Here is a 12,239-nt window from a genome sequence, read left to right on the forward strand (position 1 = left end):
ATTGGAAAGACTGATGTTGAAGCTGAAACTCCAATACTTTGGCCACCTCATGCAAAGAGTTGACTTAGTGGAAAAGACCCTGATGCTGGGAAAGATTGAGGGCAGGAGGAGAAGGGGAGAACAGAGGATAAGATGGTTGGATGGCATCACCGACTCAATGGACATGGGTTTGAGTGAACTCTGGGAGTTGGTGATGGACAGGGAGGCCTGGCGTGCTGCAATTCATGGGGTCGCAAAGAGTCAGACACGACTGAGCGACTGAACTGAACAACACTGTATATTTTATGAAGATAAATTTGGTTCAGGCTTCCACAAACACCTGCATTCTTAGATTTTCAACTTCCCTTGATGTTAATAAACACCCAAACACCCAAAATATAATTATAGCCCTCATCTTTTATATAATAATCAATTCCAGTCTTGTTTTCTTGCTTTCAAGCTAATTGAGCATCTCTCCATTCAAAAACTGAACTCACTCTATTTTTCTCCTAGTCGGCTGAATAATAAGTCTCCAAAAAGTTATCTACATGCAAATCTCCAGAACCTATGAATGTTACAAGGCCAAAAATAGTGCGGGGGGTGGGAGTGTTACAGATGTCACTGAGTTGTTATCTTGGATTATCCAGGTGTACCCTAACTGCAATCACAAATGTCCTGGAAAGAGAGGCAGGAGGGCACACACAAAAGGAGAGAAGACAGTGTGACCCTGGAAGTAAACACTCAAGAATGACAGCAGCCTCACAGAAACTGGAGAAGCAGGGAACAGATTTTCACCTGGAGCCTGTGCAGGGTGTGTGCTAACCTCCTGACTTTGGCCTGCTGGTATTGGTTTTGGGCTTTTGGTCTCCAGAACCATGAGAGAATAAATTTCTGTTGTTTTAGCTACCACGTTTATGGTAATTTGTGTTGAATAGTAATAAATATTGAGGTTGCAAAGAACAAAGAGTTTTACTGGGGGTCTAAGGAACTTCAATTTGGGAGACACAGATTGGGAGAAAACCAAAAGAGTGTTCTGGAGAAGAGAAAGAGTCAGGGGCCCACAAACATAAAAGCCACACAGCCTGCCAAAGAACCATGACTGCCCCTGACACAAGGCAGGAAACGTCTGTCCTCGAGGAATCACGAGCTGCTCTAGGGCAAGCAGGCAGATAGGCTGCCAAGAGTCCTGTAGAGTAACAATGGTCCGACAAGGATGCTGAGTAGGACAAGAATCAAAAGGCCAGATCTCATCCAGGCCAAGACGCACACAATTCACACCTGCTCAGTGGCCTCCTGGTCCACTTTAGAGAGTTTTCTTAGCAAAACCAACTCCGTTCTTTTATTTTCCTTTCACATCTGTTTCAGTAGCCACAGGAAACTTGATCAATTTCTCTTTCCAATTTCTTCTTTGTTTTTTCAATTAGCAGTACCTATTTTCCTCACCACACAAGCTAAACCTGGAGATGACTTTCAACTTTTTGTCTTTTTCATATTTTATAGCTCAGAATTTTTCATCTCAGTGCCACAACCAAATTGTTAGTGGATTATATAATCTTAGTGGTCACAATCAGAAAAAAAATGTTAGGGAAATAAAATAGAAAATATCAGAGAAGATACCTTTATACAAAAAGGGTAAGTAAGTGGTGTTTCATGAGCTTTTCTGATTATGAGTAGATATGTCCTGGTTTGTGAGATAAGATGTATTTCTCACTGTGGGTAACAGCCCCAAATGTTGAAACCAACTGCTTTTCATCTCCCCAAGCCAATTATCAGTTCCTTCTTTCTCAATATTTTTGGGGATGAAAAAACTTTCTTCTGTCCTTCTAAATTCTTCACAATGGTCTAAGAATTAAACTGACATGAGACAGAAAAACAAGAAAAGTTTAATAAAGTGTGCCCCTGGGAGAGATGCAGGAAAACTGAGTTACTTGCCAAAATGACCTAAATGCTCACCTTGAATTCTGTCTTCAGCTAAAGACAAATGAGGATGTTGGGAGTAGTAGGTTGGAGACTTTAAAGAGGAAGAAGGTAACTGACATAGAGATAGAATAGTAAACGTTTGGTAAATGGGCCATGTAGAAGCTGTGGGACGCAGAGTGGACTCTGACCCCTGGGCCCAGCTGACTTCCCCCTCAACACCCCCCATATCTCTGGCGATAGCTCTATTCTGGGAACAGGCCCGTTAAATTATTTAGACAGCCAACAGGTTGTAGAAGAGAGACTTCCTGAGCCTTCTCTTACTTAAAAATGATCAGCCTAAATTAATCCTCATGCCAAAGAGGATTTCGGGGTGGCAAATTTTTCACCCCTATAATACTTAACATGTAGGCCTTCTTTCCACAGACTTTAGACTATCGAGGACCAAACGCAAAAACAGAACGTGTAAAAGAAAGCAAATATGGAAAAAAGGAAAAAAAAAAAAACACCACCAAGCAGTCTAAAAATAGTGAATCTTTTCGTAGCTAACTATCAGTGTGCTAGGCTGGACAGTGTGCCATTGAACAACTGGAGGGAGTCAACAAAGATAAAAATCTCAGTAGGTTATGGATTCTCCAGGAAATTTGATAATCCCCATGGAGCAAACTGCTGCCACGTCTGTCCATTGGTTTCCAGCTCTGATAGGCACACGTGCACCAATACTCCCCTCCGGTCTCTTACCTCCCATCATCCGACAAAAGAGCTGACTACTGATCACAGTGATCTGAGTGCTTGGGAGAGTTGCTTGTAACTAAATGCTTCCATAGTCTTCTCTGGGTCTAAATATTTAACACACTGTTCTCTGCTGCCCCCAGTAGGCCAAGTTTGTTCTTCTGTAGCCTAAAAATGAGATATTTGCTTTTAAGATGCTGACAATAAGACTCTAAATTCCGAACACCGAATAAATTCCTAACTTGAATTGCTAATAACTTTACTTCTCTGAGAGCAAAGGAAGCAATAACCAGAACTGTATCTCTTGAGTCAATTCTGATCAACAGAGAAAAACTGATGAACCCAAGACAGGAAATTTGAGGGGTAGAGGAAGAATTGGAAGTGGTAGCATCTATTAGTATGGGAAGATTAGTGGGAAAAGGAAAGAGCAGATTTGAAGGGTGGGAAGCAAGAGCTGAGTGATGGACATTTTAAGTTTTAAATGTCATTAAAATAGCCAAGTGAAGCTATCTGTTGATAGACATGTATGAAAATAAACATTTGAGTCATTGGTACTACAAAGTGAGCATGGATGGAAAAAAGAAGAGATCTGACAAAATGAGCTTTGGAGTTCACTAACGTTTAGAGGTTGGGAAGAACAGGCACATATACACATAAACCTTCCAATTAAATTATTCTCCAATTAAAAACACTTAGGTACCCCACTCCAGTACTCTTGCCTGGAAAATCCCATGGACGGAGGAGCCTGGTAGGCTGAAGTCCATGGGGTCGCTAAGAGTCAGACACAACTGAGCGACTTCACTTTCACTTTTCACTTTGATGCATTGGAGGAGGAAATGGCAACCCACTCCAGTGTTCTTGCCTGGAGAATCCCAGGGACGGGGGAGCCTGGTGGGCAGCCGTCTATGGGGTTGCACAGAGTCGGACACGACTGAAGTGACTTAGCAGCAGCAACCATGACAAAGAAAAAATTGTAGTCCCTTCCTTAATTAATAAAACTCAAGAATAACACGGTCTTAGAGATAATAAATATTTCTCAAGTTTTCTCTCTCACCATAGCTGGAATATCGCCTTCTTCAAGGCGAAGAAGAAGAAGAGCTATTAAGCTCTTTTCGCATGCTCCTCATTACATCATGCTCACCCAGATATCTAGGATAATCTCTCTCACTGAAAGTCAACTGATTATGAACTTGAACCACATCTACAAAACACCTTCATAGCAATGTCTGGCTTAGTATTTGATGGAATAACTGGGGATTATAACCTAGCACAGTCAACACAATACTGCTGCTGCTGCTGCTGCTAAGTTGCTTCAGTCGTGTCCAACTCTGTGCGATCCCATAGAGGGCAGCCCACCAGGCTCCCCGGTCCCTGGGATTCTCCAGGCAAGAACACTGGAGTGGGTTGCCATTTCCCTCTCCAATGCATGAAAGTGAAAAGTGAAAGTGAAGTCACTCAGTCGTGTCCGACTCTTAGCGACCCCATGGACTGCAGCCCACCAGGCTCCTCCACCCATGGGATTTTCCAGGCAAGAGTACTGGAGTGGGGTGCCATCACCTTCTCCGCAACACCATACTACTGTATCTAAAACACAGCTCCATTTAACTCTCCTTCCTTACTCTGCTTTAACTTCTTCACAGAACTTATCACTACCTGACATTATGTCTATATATTTATTTCTCTATTCGTGTATTGGCGATCTTATTTTCTAGAATGTAAGATCTGTCAGGGAAAGAATTTATCTTTCGTCTCTGATTTTAACCATTTGTTCAAATAATCTCCTATTTTGGACATTGTGTTTCATTCTGCTGTTTCATTATTATGACCAACATTAATATAAACATCTTTGTATATACATACATTCTGGGTCACTTTTCCAATATTTAATTTTTTAAAGTAATCTTTTTTAATGTCATTTTTATTAATTTTTTCAAGTTGTCTTATAGAAGTATAATTCTAAAAAGAGTGTAATTTTCCCTTTTTAGTTCTGTGATTTCTGACATATGCATGAAACATATGCAATTATATAGCCACCACAATCAAGAAATAGAGCGTTCTCATCACCTCAGAAAGTCCCTCTATGACCCTTTAGTCAACACTCCCACCCTAAAAACCATTTGTATTAGTTTGTGAGGATTTCTGTAAGAAACTACCACAAACTGAATTTCTTAAAGAATAGAAAATCTACATCTCAAAATCCAACATCAAGTAGTCAGCCAGTTTGGTTTTTTCCAAGGGCTGAGAGGGAAGAATCAGCTGCAGCCCTCTCTCCTTTGTTTATAAATGACTGATTTCTTCCTATGTCTCTTTACATCATCTTCCCGCTATGTCTCTGTGTCCATATTTTTCTTTTTTACAAGAATAGCAGTGATACTGAATGAGGGTCTACCTAAAGGCTTCTTTTTAACTTGATTTCCCTGGTACAGACACTATTCCAATAAGGTCACATTCTGAGATCCCAGAGCTAGGACTTCAACATGTGAATTTTGGGGCAACACATAATATCATTAATCCGCTTTCTCTCCTTATAGATTTGCTTTTTCCAGAATATCATATATATCATACATAAATGAAATCATAGCCTCTATGGCCTTTTGCATCTGGCATCTTTCACTTAGCATAGTTATTTGAGATTCATCCATGTTACACGCATCAGAAGTTCGTTCCTTGTTATTGCTGAATAATTTTCCAGTGTATGTATATACTAGTTTGTTTATCCATTCACCACCTGAAAGACATTTGAGCTGTTTCCAATTTGCAGCAATTAGAAATAAAGCCACTATAAATATTTACATCTGTATGTTTAACTTAACAAGAAACCGCCAAACGGTTTTCCAAAGTGACTGTACCATTTTTTTTTTCATTCTAACCAACAATATGTGAGGATTTAAACAATGAAGGAAATTTCATTTTGTGACATCATTTGGTAATATATAAGGATATTAATTCAGCATTACAGAAATGATGGACGCATGGTGGGTATAGTTTTAACTCAGAGGTTTTCTGCCTACACCACTCCACCCCAAGAAAAGTTCTTTGTAAACAGCTTACTCAGAGAGAAGGAGACATTCTTCTCATTGCACCAAGTTGTTTATACATATTTAGTTCTTAAAATTTTATCAAAATAAAACATGGTTTTTAAAATCCAAGTAGTATAGAAGCCTTAGAATGAAAAGCAATGGGCTTCCCAGGTGGCTCAGTGGTAAAGAATCCATCTACCAAACAGGAGATGCAGATTGAATTCCTGGGTCAGGAAGATCCCCTGGAGAAGGAAATGGCAACCCACTCCAATATTCTTGTCTGGAAAATCCCATGGACAGAGGACCCTGGAGGGCAAACTCCATGGTGTCACATAAGAGTTGGACATGATTTACAACTGAACAACAGCAACAACAATAATGAAAAGCAATCATTCTGTGTTCTTCTGTCTGGTACCATCAGTTCCCAAACCTAGGGGCAAAATCTTTTTTATATGTATCTGCTTTGGTTCTTCTGGTGGTTAATATCATTTTTCTTAGTGATATACTCTTCCTACTATTTCTTGATATATCTTAAGACATTTTTAATTAATTTCCTGCCACTCTGCTCATTTCTTCCCCCTATAAGTTCATATTACTATTTTTAGTTCTATGGGGAAGAGCCTGTGAACCCACTGCAGTATACTTGCCTGGAGAATTCCATGGACAGAAGAGCCCGGCGGGCTACATGAAGTTGCAAAGAATTGGACAGAACTCAGCAACTATCACTTTTGCTTTCACTTTTCACTTTCACTGGCTGCTTGTGTGACTTAATACATAAAATTCTAATAGTCTCAAATACAGACATCATCCTTTGAATTTCTCCTATAGTAGATGGGGATAATAGGACCTCTAGCATGCTATATTCATTCTTTTCCCCATCCCCTCCTGTCTTCTGTTAATAACTTGGTCAAGGTGAATAACATTTACATTCTATTCTGTAACCATAATTAAGTCTTGCCTGCTTTGCCTGTAAATTTATTTCAAAATTGAAAACAATAAAGACATCTCAGTTCAGTTCAGTCACTCAATTGTGTCTGACTATTTGCAACCCCATGGGCTACAGCATGTCAGGCTTCCCTGTCCATCACCAACATCTATATTACAATTATTATTTTAACATTTTTCATTGAAGATTCAGGGTAGATTTCCTAATTTATGTCTCCAAAGTCTTGATCCAAGTGCCACTCAGCATGACAATGTACAATACAGACTCTCTTTTCTTACTGCTCTACCCATTGTTATAAATCAGACAATTCTGTGTTGCTTCACATTTGGAGCATTGACTTTTCCATAGTGTTTAATGTTTCACTGTTTTGCCTTGGGGTTTCTTAGAATCTTCTTTGTTTCTTATAGTATAAAGAAGTAAATGCACTCCACACAGTATCCTTAGTATCATCCAGTCTCTTACTCATTCCATTTATTGGAATCACATAGCCTGATTTGTGAGTATTATTCACATTACTCAGATACGAACTCATTTGGTGTTTTTTTGTTTGTTTAATTGTTCATTGTCTTCCTTACACACACACACACACACACATACACATCATGTTTCAATTAAAATGTAAATGTCAAGACAGCAGAGATCATCAGTCTTATTTTCCACTGTGCCTAGAATTAGTACATCTACTCAGAGAGGGGCTTGATTCACTCTCGAGTTCATTTCCACTGGCACACAAACATGTATTTCTCCCATTTTGACAAAATTTTCCTTGGTTTCATTTCTCCTGTCTATTCTAATTTTTTATGCTCCCTATTGCAATATAATGTAAGTGTTCCCTGTACTCTTTATATTAGTCTGCTCTGCATAAAAACATTAATACCATAGACTCAGTTCAGTTCAGTTCATTCGCTCAGTTGTGTCTGACTCTTTGCGACCCCATGAATTGCAGCACGCCAGGCCTCCCTGTCCATCACCATCTCCCAGAGTTCACTCAAACTCACTTCCACTGAGTCAGTGATACCATCCAGACATCTCATTCTCTGTCGTTCCCTTCTCCTCCTGCCCCCAATCCCTCCCAGCATCAGAGTCTTTTCCAATGAGTCAACTCTATGGCTTAAATAATACATAGACATGTATTTCTCACAGTTCTGGAGACTGAGAAGTCTAAGATGAAGGTACCAGCTAATTTGGCTCCTGATTACAGCCTTCTTCCTGACTTGCAGACTACCATTTTGTTTCTATGTCCTCACCTGGCCTTCCCTTGCTGTGAAAGAGCAAGTCTCTCACTTCCTCTTCTTGTAAAGCCACTAATCTCATTCTTAGGGCCCCACCCTTATGACTTAATCTAACCCTAATTATCTCCCAAAGTCTCTATTTCCAAATACCATCACACTGAGGGTTAGGGCGTCAACATATGAATTTGATGGGACACAAAGATTCCACTCCTGGCTCTTCAAAATTCATATCCTTCTCATAGGCAATATACATTCATTCCATCCTAACAGCCCCAAAGTCTAACTCATTCCAGCAAGAACTTTAAAGTCCAAAGTGCCATCTAAATAACATCTAAATCAAGTAAGTATGAGTCTCCAAGTATCCTGAGGCATAACTCCTCTCCAGCTGTGAACCTGTGGAACCAGGCAAGTTTCCAAATCAGGCAAGCTTCCAAAATATGCCAGGCCAGGCATAGGATAGATACTAGCATTCCAAAAGGGAGAAACAGGAAAAAAGGAAAAGATGGTAAATCCCAAGCAAATTCAAAATCTAGCAAGGTGAATTTCCCTCAGATCTTAAAGTTCAGGAATAATCCTTTTTGGTTCAATGCTCTGCCTTACCCACTTCCTTTTGTAGCTCTGCTGGTGAGGGTAGTTGGGGGAAGAAAGGGAAGGGGGAGATTTGAGAGGGTGAGTCATGCCTCCAAGACTCTGCAGGGTGGTCCCAGTCTCATAGCTCCAGAGGGCACTCCTAATCCTCAGGCTGCATTTGGAGGCCAGAGGCTATCTGCCTTGTTGAGACTGAGGTAGAGGCCCTGAGAATCTCTAAATCATTTGTCCCTCTTCTTGGAGAGTGGCACACATTCACAGGAAACAGTTCTATCTTCCTGTCTGGTCAAATCCAAGAAATCCAATAGTCTTCCTTTTTTAAATTTAATTTTTATTTTATGTTGGTGTATAATTGATTTACAATTTTGTTAGTTTCAGACGTACAGCAAAGTTATTCAATTATACATATACATATTTTCATTCTTTTTCAGATTCTTTTCTCATATAGGTTATTACAGAATATTGAGGAGAGTTCCCTGTGCTATACACTAGGTCCTTCTTGATTATTTATTTTATATTTAGTTATGTATATATGTTAATCTCAAACTCTGAATTTATCCCTCTCCCCAACCATTTTGCTTTGGTAACCATTAGTTTCCTTTCAAAGTCTGTGAGTCTGTTTCTGGTTTGTAAATAATTTCATTTGTCTCATCTTTCCAGGTTCCACATAAAAGTGATGTCATATGATACCTGTCTTTCTCTGTCTGACTTACCTCTCTTAGTATGATCATCTCCAGGTCCATCTATGTTGCTACAAGTGGCATTATTTCATTCTTTTTTATGGCTAAGTAATATTCCATCATATTTACTATGCACCACCTCCTCTTTATCCATTCCTCTGTTGATGGTCATTTAGGTTGTTTCCATGTCCTGGCTATTGTAAATAGTACTGAAATGACCACTGGAGTACATGTGTCTTTTTTTGAATTATATTTCTACTCATAGTCAAGTATTTCACAGGGCATGCAACATTTTTTAAATGAAGAATAAAGTTTAATGTCAATCTAATAACTATAGCTACAGTAGTGTCAGTGCAGCAGTCCCTAAACTTTTGGCACCAGGGACTGGATTTATGGAAGGCAATTTTTCCACTGACGAGTTGGTGGGGTGGGATGGTTTTAGGACAATCCCAAGCGCATTACATTTATTTTGCACTTTACTTCTTTTACTATTACTTTGTGATATATAATGAAATAATTATACAACTCACCATAATGGAGAATCAGTGGGAGTCCTGAGCTTGTTTTCCTGCAACTAGAGTAGCTGTAGATACAGATGAAACTTCTCTTGCTCATCCACTGCTCACTGCTCTGAAGTACTGATCTGTGGCCCTGGGGGAGTTGGGGACCCTTGGTATAATGCATCTGGAAATTGACAAATTATCTGACATATTGTGAGCTCTTAGCTTTAGGCCAAGCTGCACCATTGCTGGATTTAAGAGTATTCAGGCTTATCTGGGGAACCACATAGGCAGGCCCCACAAAGCTCCCTTTGTGTGAGGAGCTAAGGTCACCTGAGAGAGAACTTTTCCCAGAGAAATCAAGCACAACAAAGCTGATCAGGTAACAGACCTTTGGTGGAAGGAGAAGGACAATTCTGAGCACAGAGTGGTGATTGTCAGTTATATTTATTTCCGAGAACAATCTCCAGGGACTTACACTGCAGTCCTGTGAAGAGGGGAGTGATGTAAGCAAAACCACAAAACTGCATATTCGTTACCTATTGTGTATAACAAATTAGCACACATTTAGTGGCTAACAACAACACACATGTACCATCTCGCACAACCTGGGTATAGCTCACCAGGTCCTCTGCTTCGGGGTCTCTCATGAAGCTTCAATCAAGGTTTCCAGCATCTCATCTGAAAGCTCAACTGGAGAGGGATCTGCTCCCAGCTTCATATGCTTGCTAGCAGGAGTCAGCGATCTCTGTCCTGCTGGGGCCCTCCGTTTCTTGCCTGCTGACAGCCAGTAGTTGCCCTAAAGTTCATTTTCACTGGGTCTCCCAGACACGGATGCTTGCTTCATGCACTCAAGTCCAGAGGCAGTCAGGGTACTCTGCTAGCAATACGGAAATTACAGCGTTATGTAATTTAATTATGAAAGTGACACCCAATCGCCTCCGCCATAATCTGTCAGTTAGAAGCTAGACACAGGTCCCACCCACGATAACGGTAAAATGGTGACATGGGGCATGAATAAAAGGAAACAGGTAAGTGGGGACCATTTTGGAGTTTCTCTGCCTCAAACTGATTTCAGAGCTCAAAGTCACTGAGGTCTCAGCAACATGGTTTTAGTACTATTTTAACAGAGTGCTACAGAAGAGAAGAGTACTTAGTGATGGAACCTCCTTGTGAGTCTGAGAGCGCAGAGGAGCTTGAGGGGACTTAGGAGCCAATCTAAGGCTGAAGAGCACTAAAACACACTTAGAGTTATTTGTACTTTGGTTTAGGATTAGCCTAAAGAGGGAAATACTCACATTTGAATTCAGTAAATGTAAGTACCCACATGGTGGCAGTAGACACCAGGAAATTCTTGGTATTATCCCCCACTGAGGTAGACTAGGACAAATTTATCTTCCTACATGGCAACTCTTGTTTTCCTTTTTGTCTCATAACGTTTTTCTTAGAAGTCTCAAGAACTTCCAGGTCCTCTTCAAATGGATATGATAAGGGATTGTCTCCTTCTTTATTTATGTATACTCTACTACAGTCTCCTCAAGCCCCACAAACATGGGCTAATCCATAGAGACTCCCTCAGAAATCTCTAGACTAGAAATAGGCACCAGTCTCTATATTCATGTTTACCTCCAAGTCCCAGAGGGTACAAGCCAAGTTCTCCTAGTAATTTCATCACCATACTTCCATGACAGCTCCAGGGGAGACCTACATGTTCTGCGGCTCAGCAAGCATCCAAGTGAGAAATAAAATGCCCCTCTCTGGCTTCTTGCAGCAAGCTTAGCAATCTTTCCAATTAGCTCTCTCAATGCTCTCCTGTGTAGATCTAATAGATTCAGCCCCAGGGAAAATGACTGCGGGAAGAAATGAAAAGAACAAAGATTCTGGAGTTATGATCAGTTTGAATAGACTCCTTTTCTATAAGAATACCCTCATAAATCAGCTACTGCTGGTGCTCCAGGTCCTAGGCAGCCCTAAAGCAAAGCCTGTTATGCAGGAAAAAATTCTGAACTAAAAACAAGCACCTCCATTAGAGTCATCCATCAACAAGAGAGCCAAAAAGGTGGTCTGGATCAATTCCAGCCTCACTCTCACCTGTTCCTAAGTACTGATAAGAAGAACACAAGGATTTCTGGACAAATAAAAGGAGGGCCTTGAGGGAAATGGGCCAGAACTCCTGCTATTATAGGCCTGTAGGTTCCCACGTTCTGTTCTATGGCACTAATGGGAGCTATTTCCACCCCAAACTTTAAAAATGTTTAGCCTCAATTACTTATTTTTAAATATTAGGGTTTTTAAAGGTTTTACAACTGGAGATAAGTGGGCCAACGCAATATTCTTCACACCCTCAGGCAGCCTCCATCCATCTAATGCAGCTGTCTGCTGAAATCTGCCAACAGGACAGTTAAAAATAGATGGCAGCTCCCTTAAAAGAGTTGCATGATTGATTTATACAGTCTTCCACAGTTATTTGTCTAGCTCAGTTGTCTCCAAACATTTTGCCTGTATACATGTAAAAGAAATTTGAAAAAGAATGTATCATTCATGAATTTTTTAAGTTGACTAATATTTTTTAATATGTTTAAAAGTTAATTTATCCTTGGATTAATATTACCTTCATGACTAGAATGAGTCAGTATTTAGCTATT

General features: G+C 40.2%; 1 protein-coding gene across 5 annotated transcripts in view; it reads right to left on the reverse strand.

Annotated features, from left to right (window-relative positions):
- The window catches only part of FRRS1 (ferric chelate reductase 1), a 72,632-nt gene that overhangs the window by 58,044 nt on the left and 2,349 nt on the right, over positions 1 to 12,239 (reverse strand). For 3 of the 5 annotated variants that reach the window (XR_015160562.1, XM_086391400.1, XM_086391395.1), the window contains exons 2-3: positions 11,221 to 11,444; positions 10,218 to 10,474 (exon numbers count right to left, since the gene is read on the reverse strand). Coding sequence is in view for 4 of the 5 variants with exons in the window: in XM_086391400.1 (XP_086247526.1) it covers positions 10,218 to 10,244 (27 nt within the window). In the remaining variant the exon portion in view is untranslated. Of the gene's footprint in view, positions 1 to 10,217; positions 10,475 to 11,220; positions 11,445 to 12,239 lie in introns of those variants that run through there. The other 2 variants (XM_086391396.1, XM_086391397.1) reach the window with 2 other exon arrangements.

This window comes from Bos grunniens, chromosome 3 (assembly GCF_055505025.1).
Source record: "Bos grunniens cultivar Pamir isolate PY7600 chromosome 3, Bosgru_T2T1.0, whole genome shotgun sequence".
Classification (NCBI taxonomy): domain Eukaryota; kingdom Metazoa; phylum Chordata; class Mammalia; order Artiodactyla; family Bovidae; genus Bos; species Bos grunniens.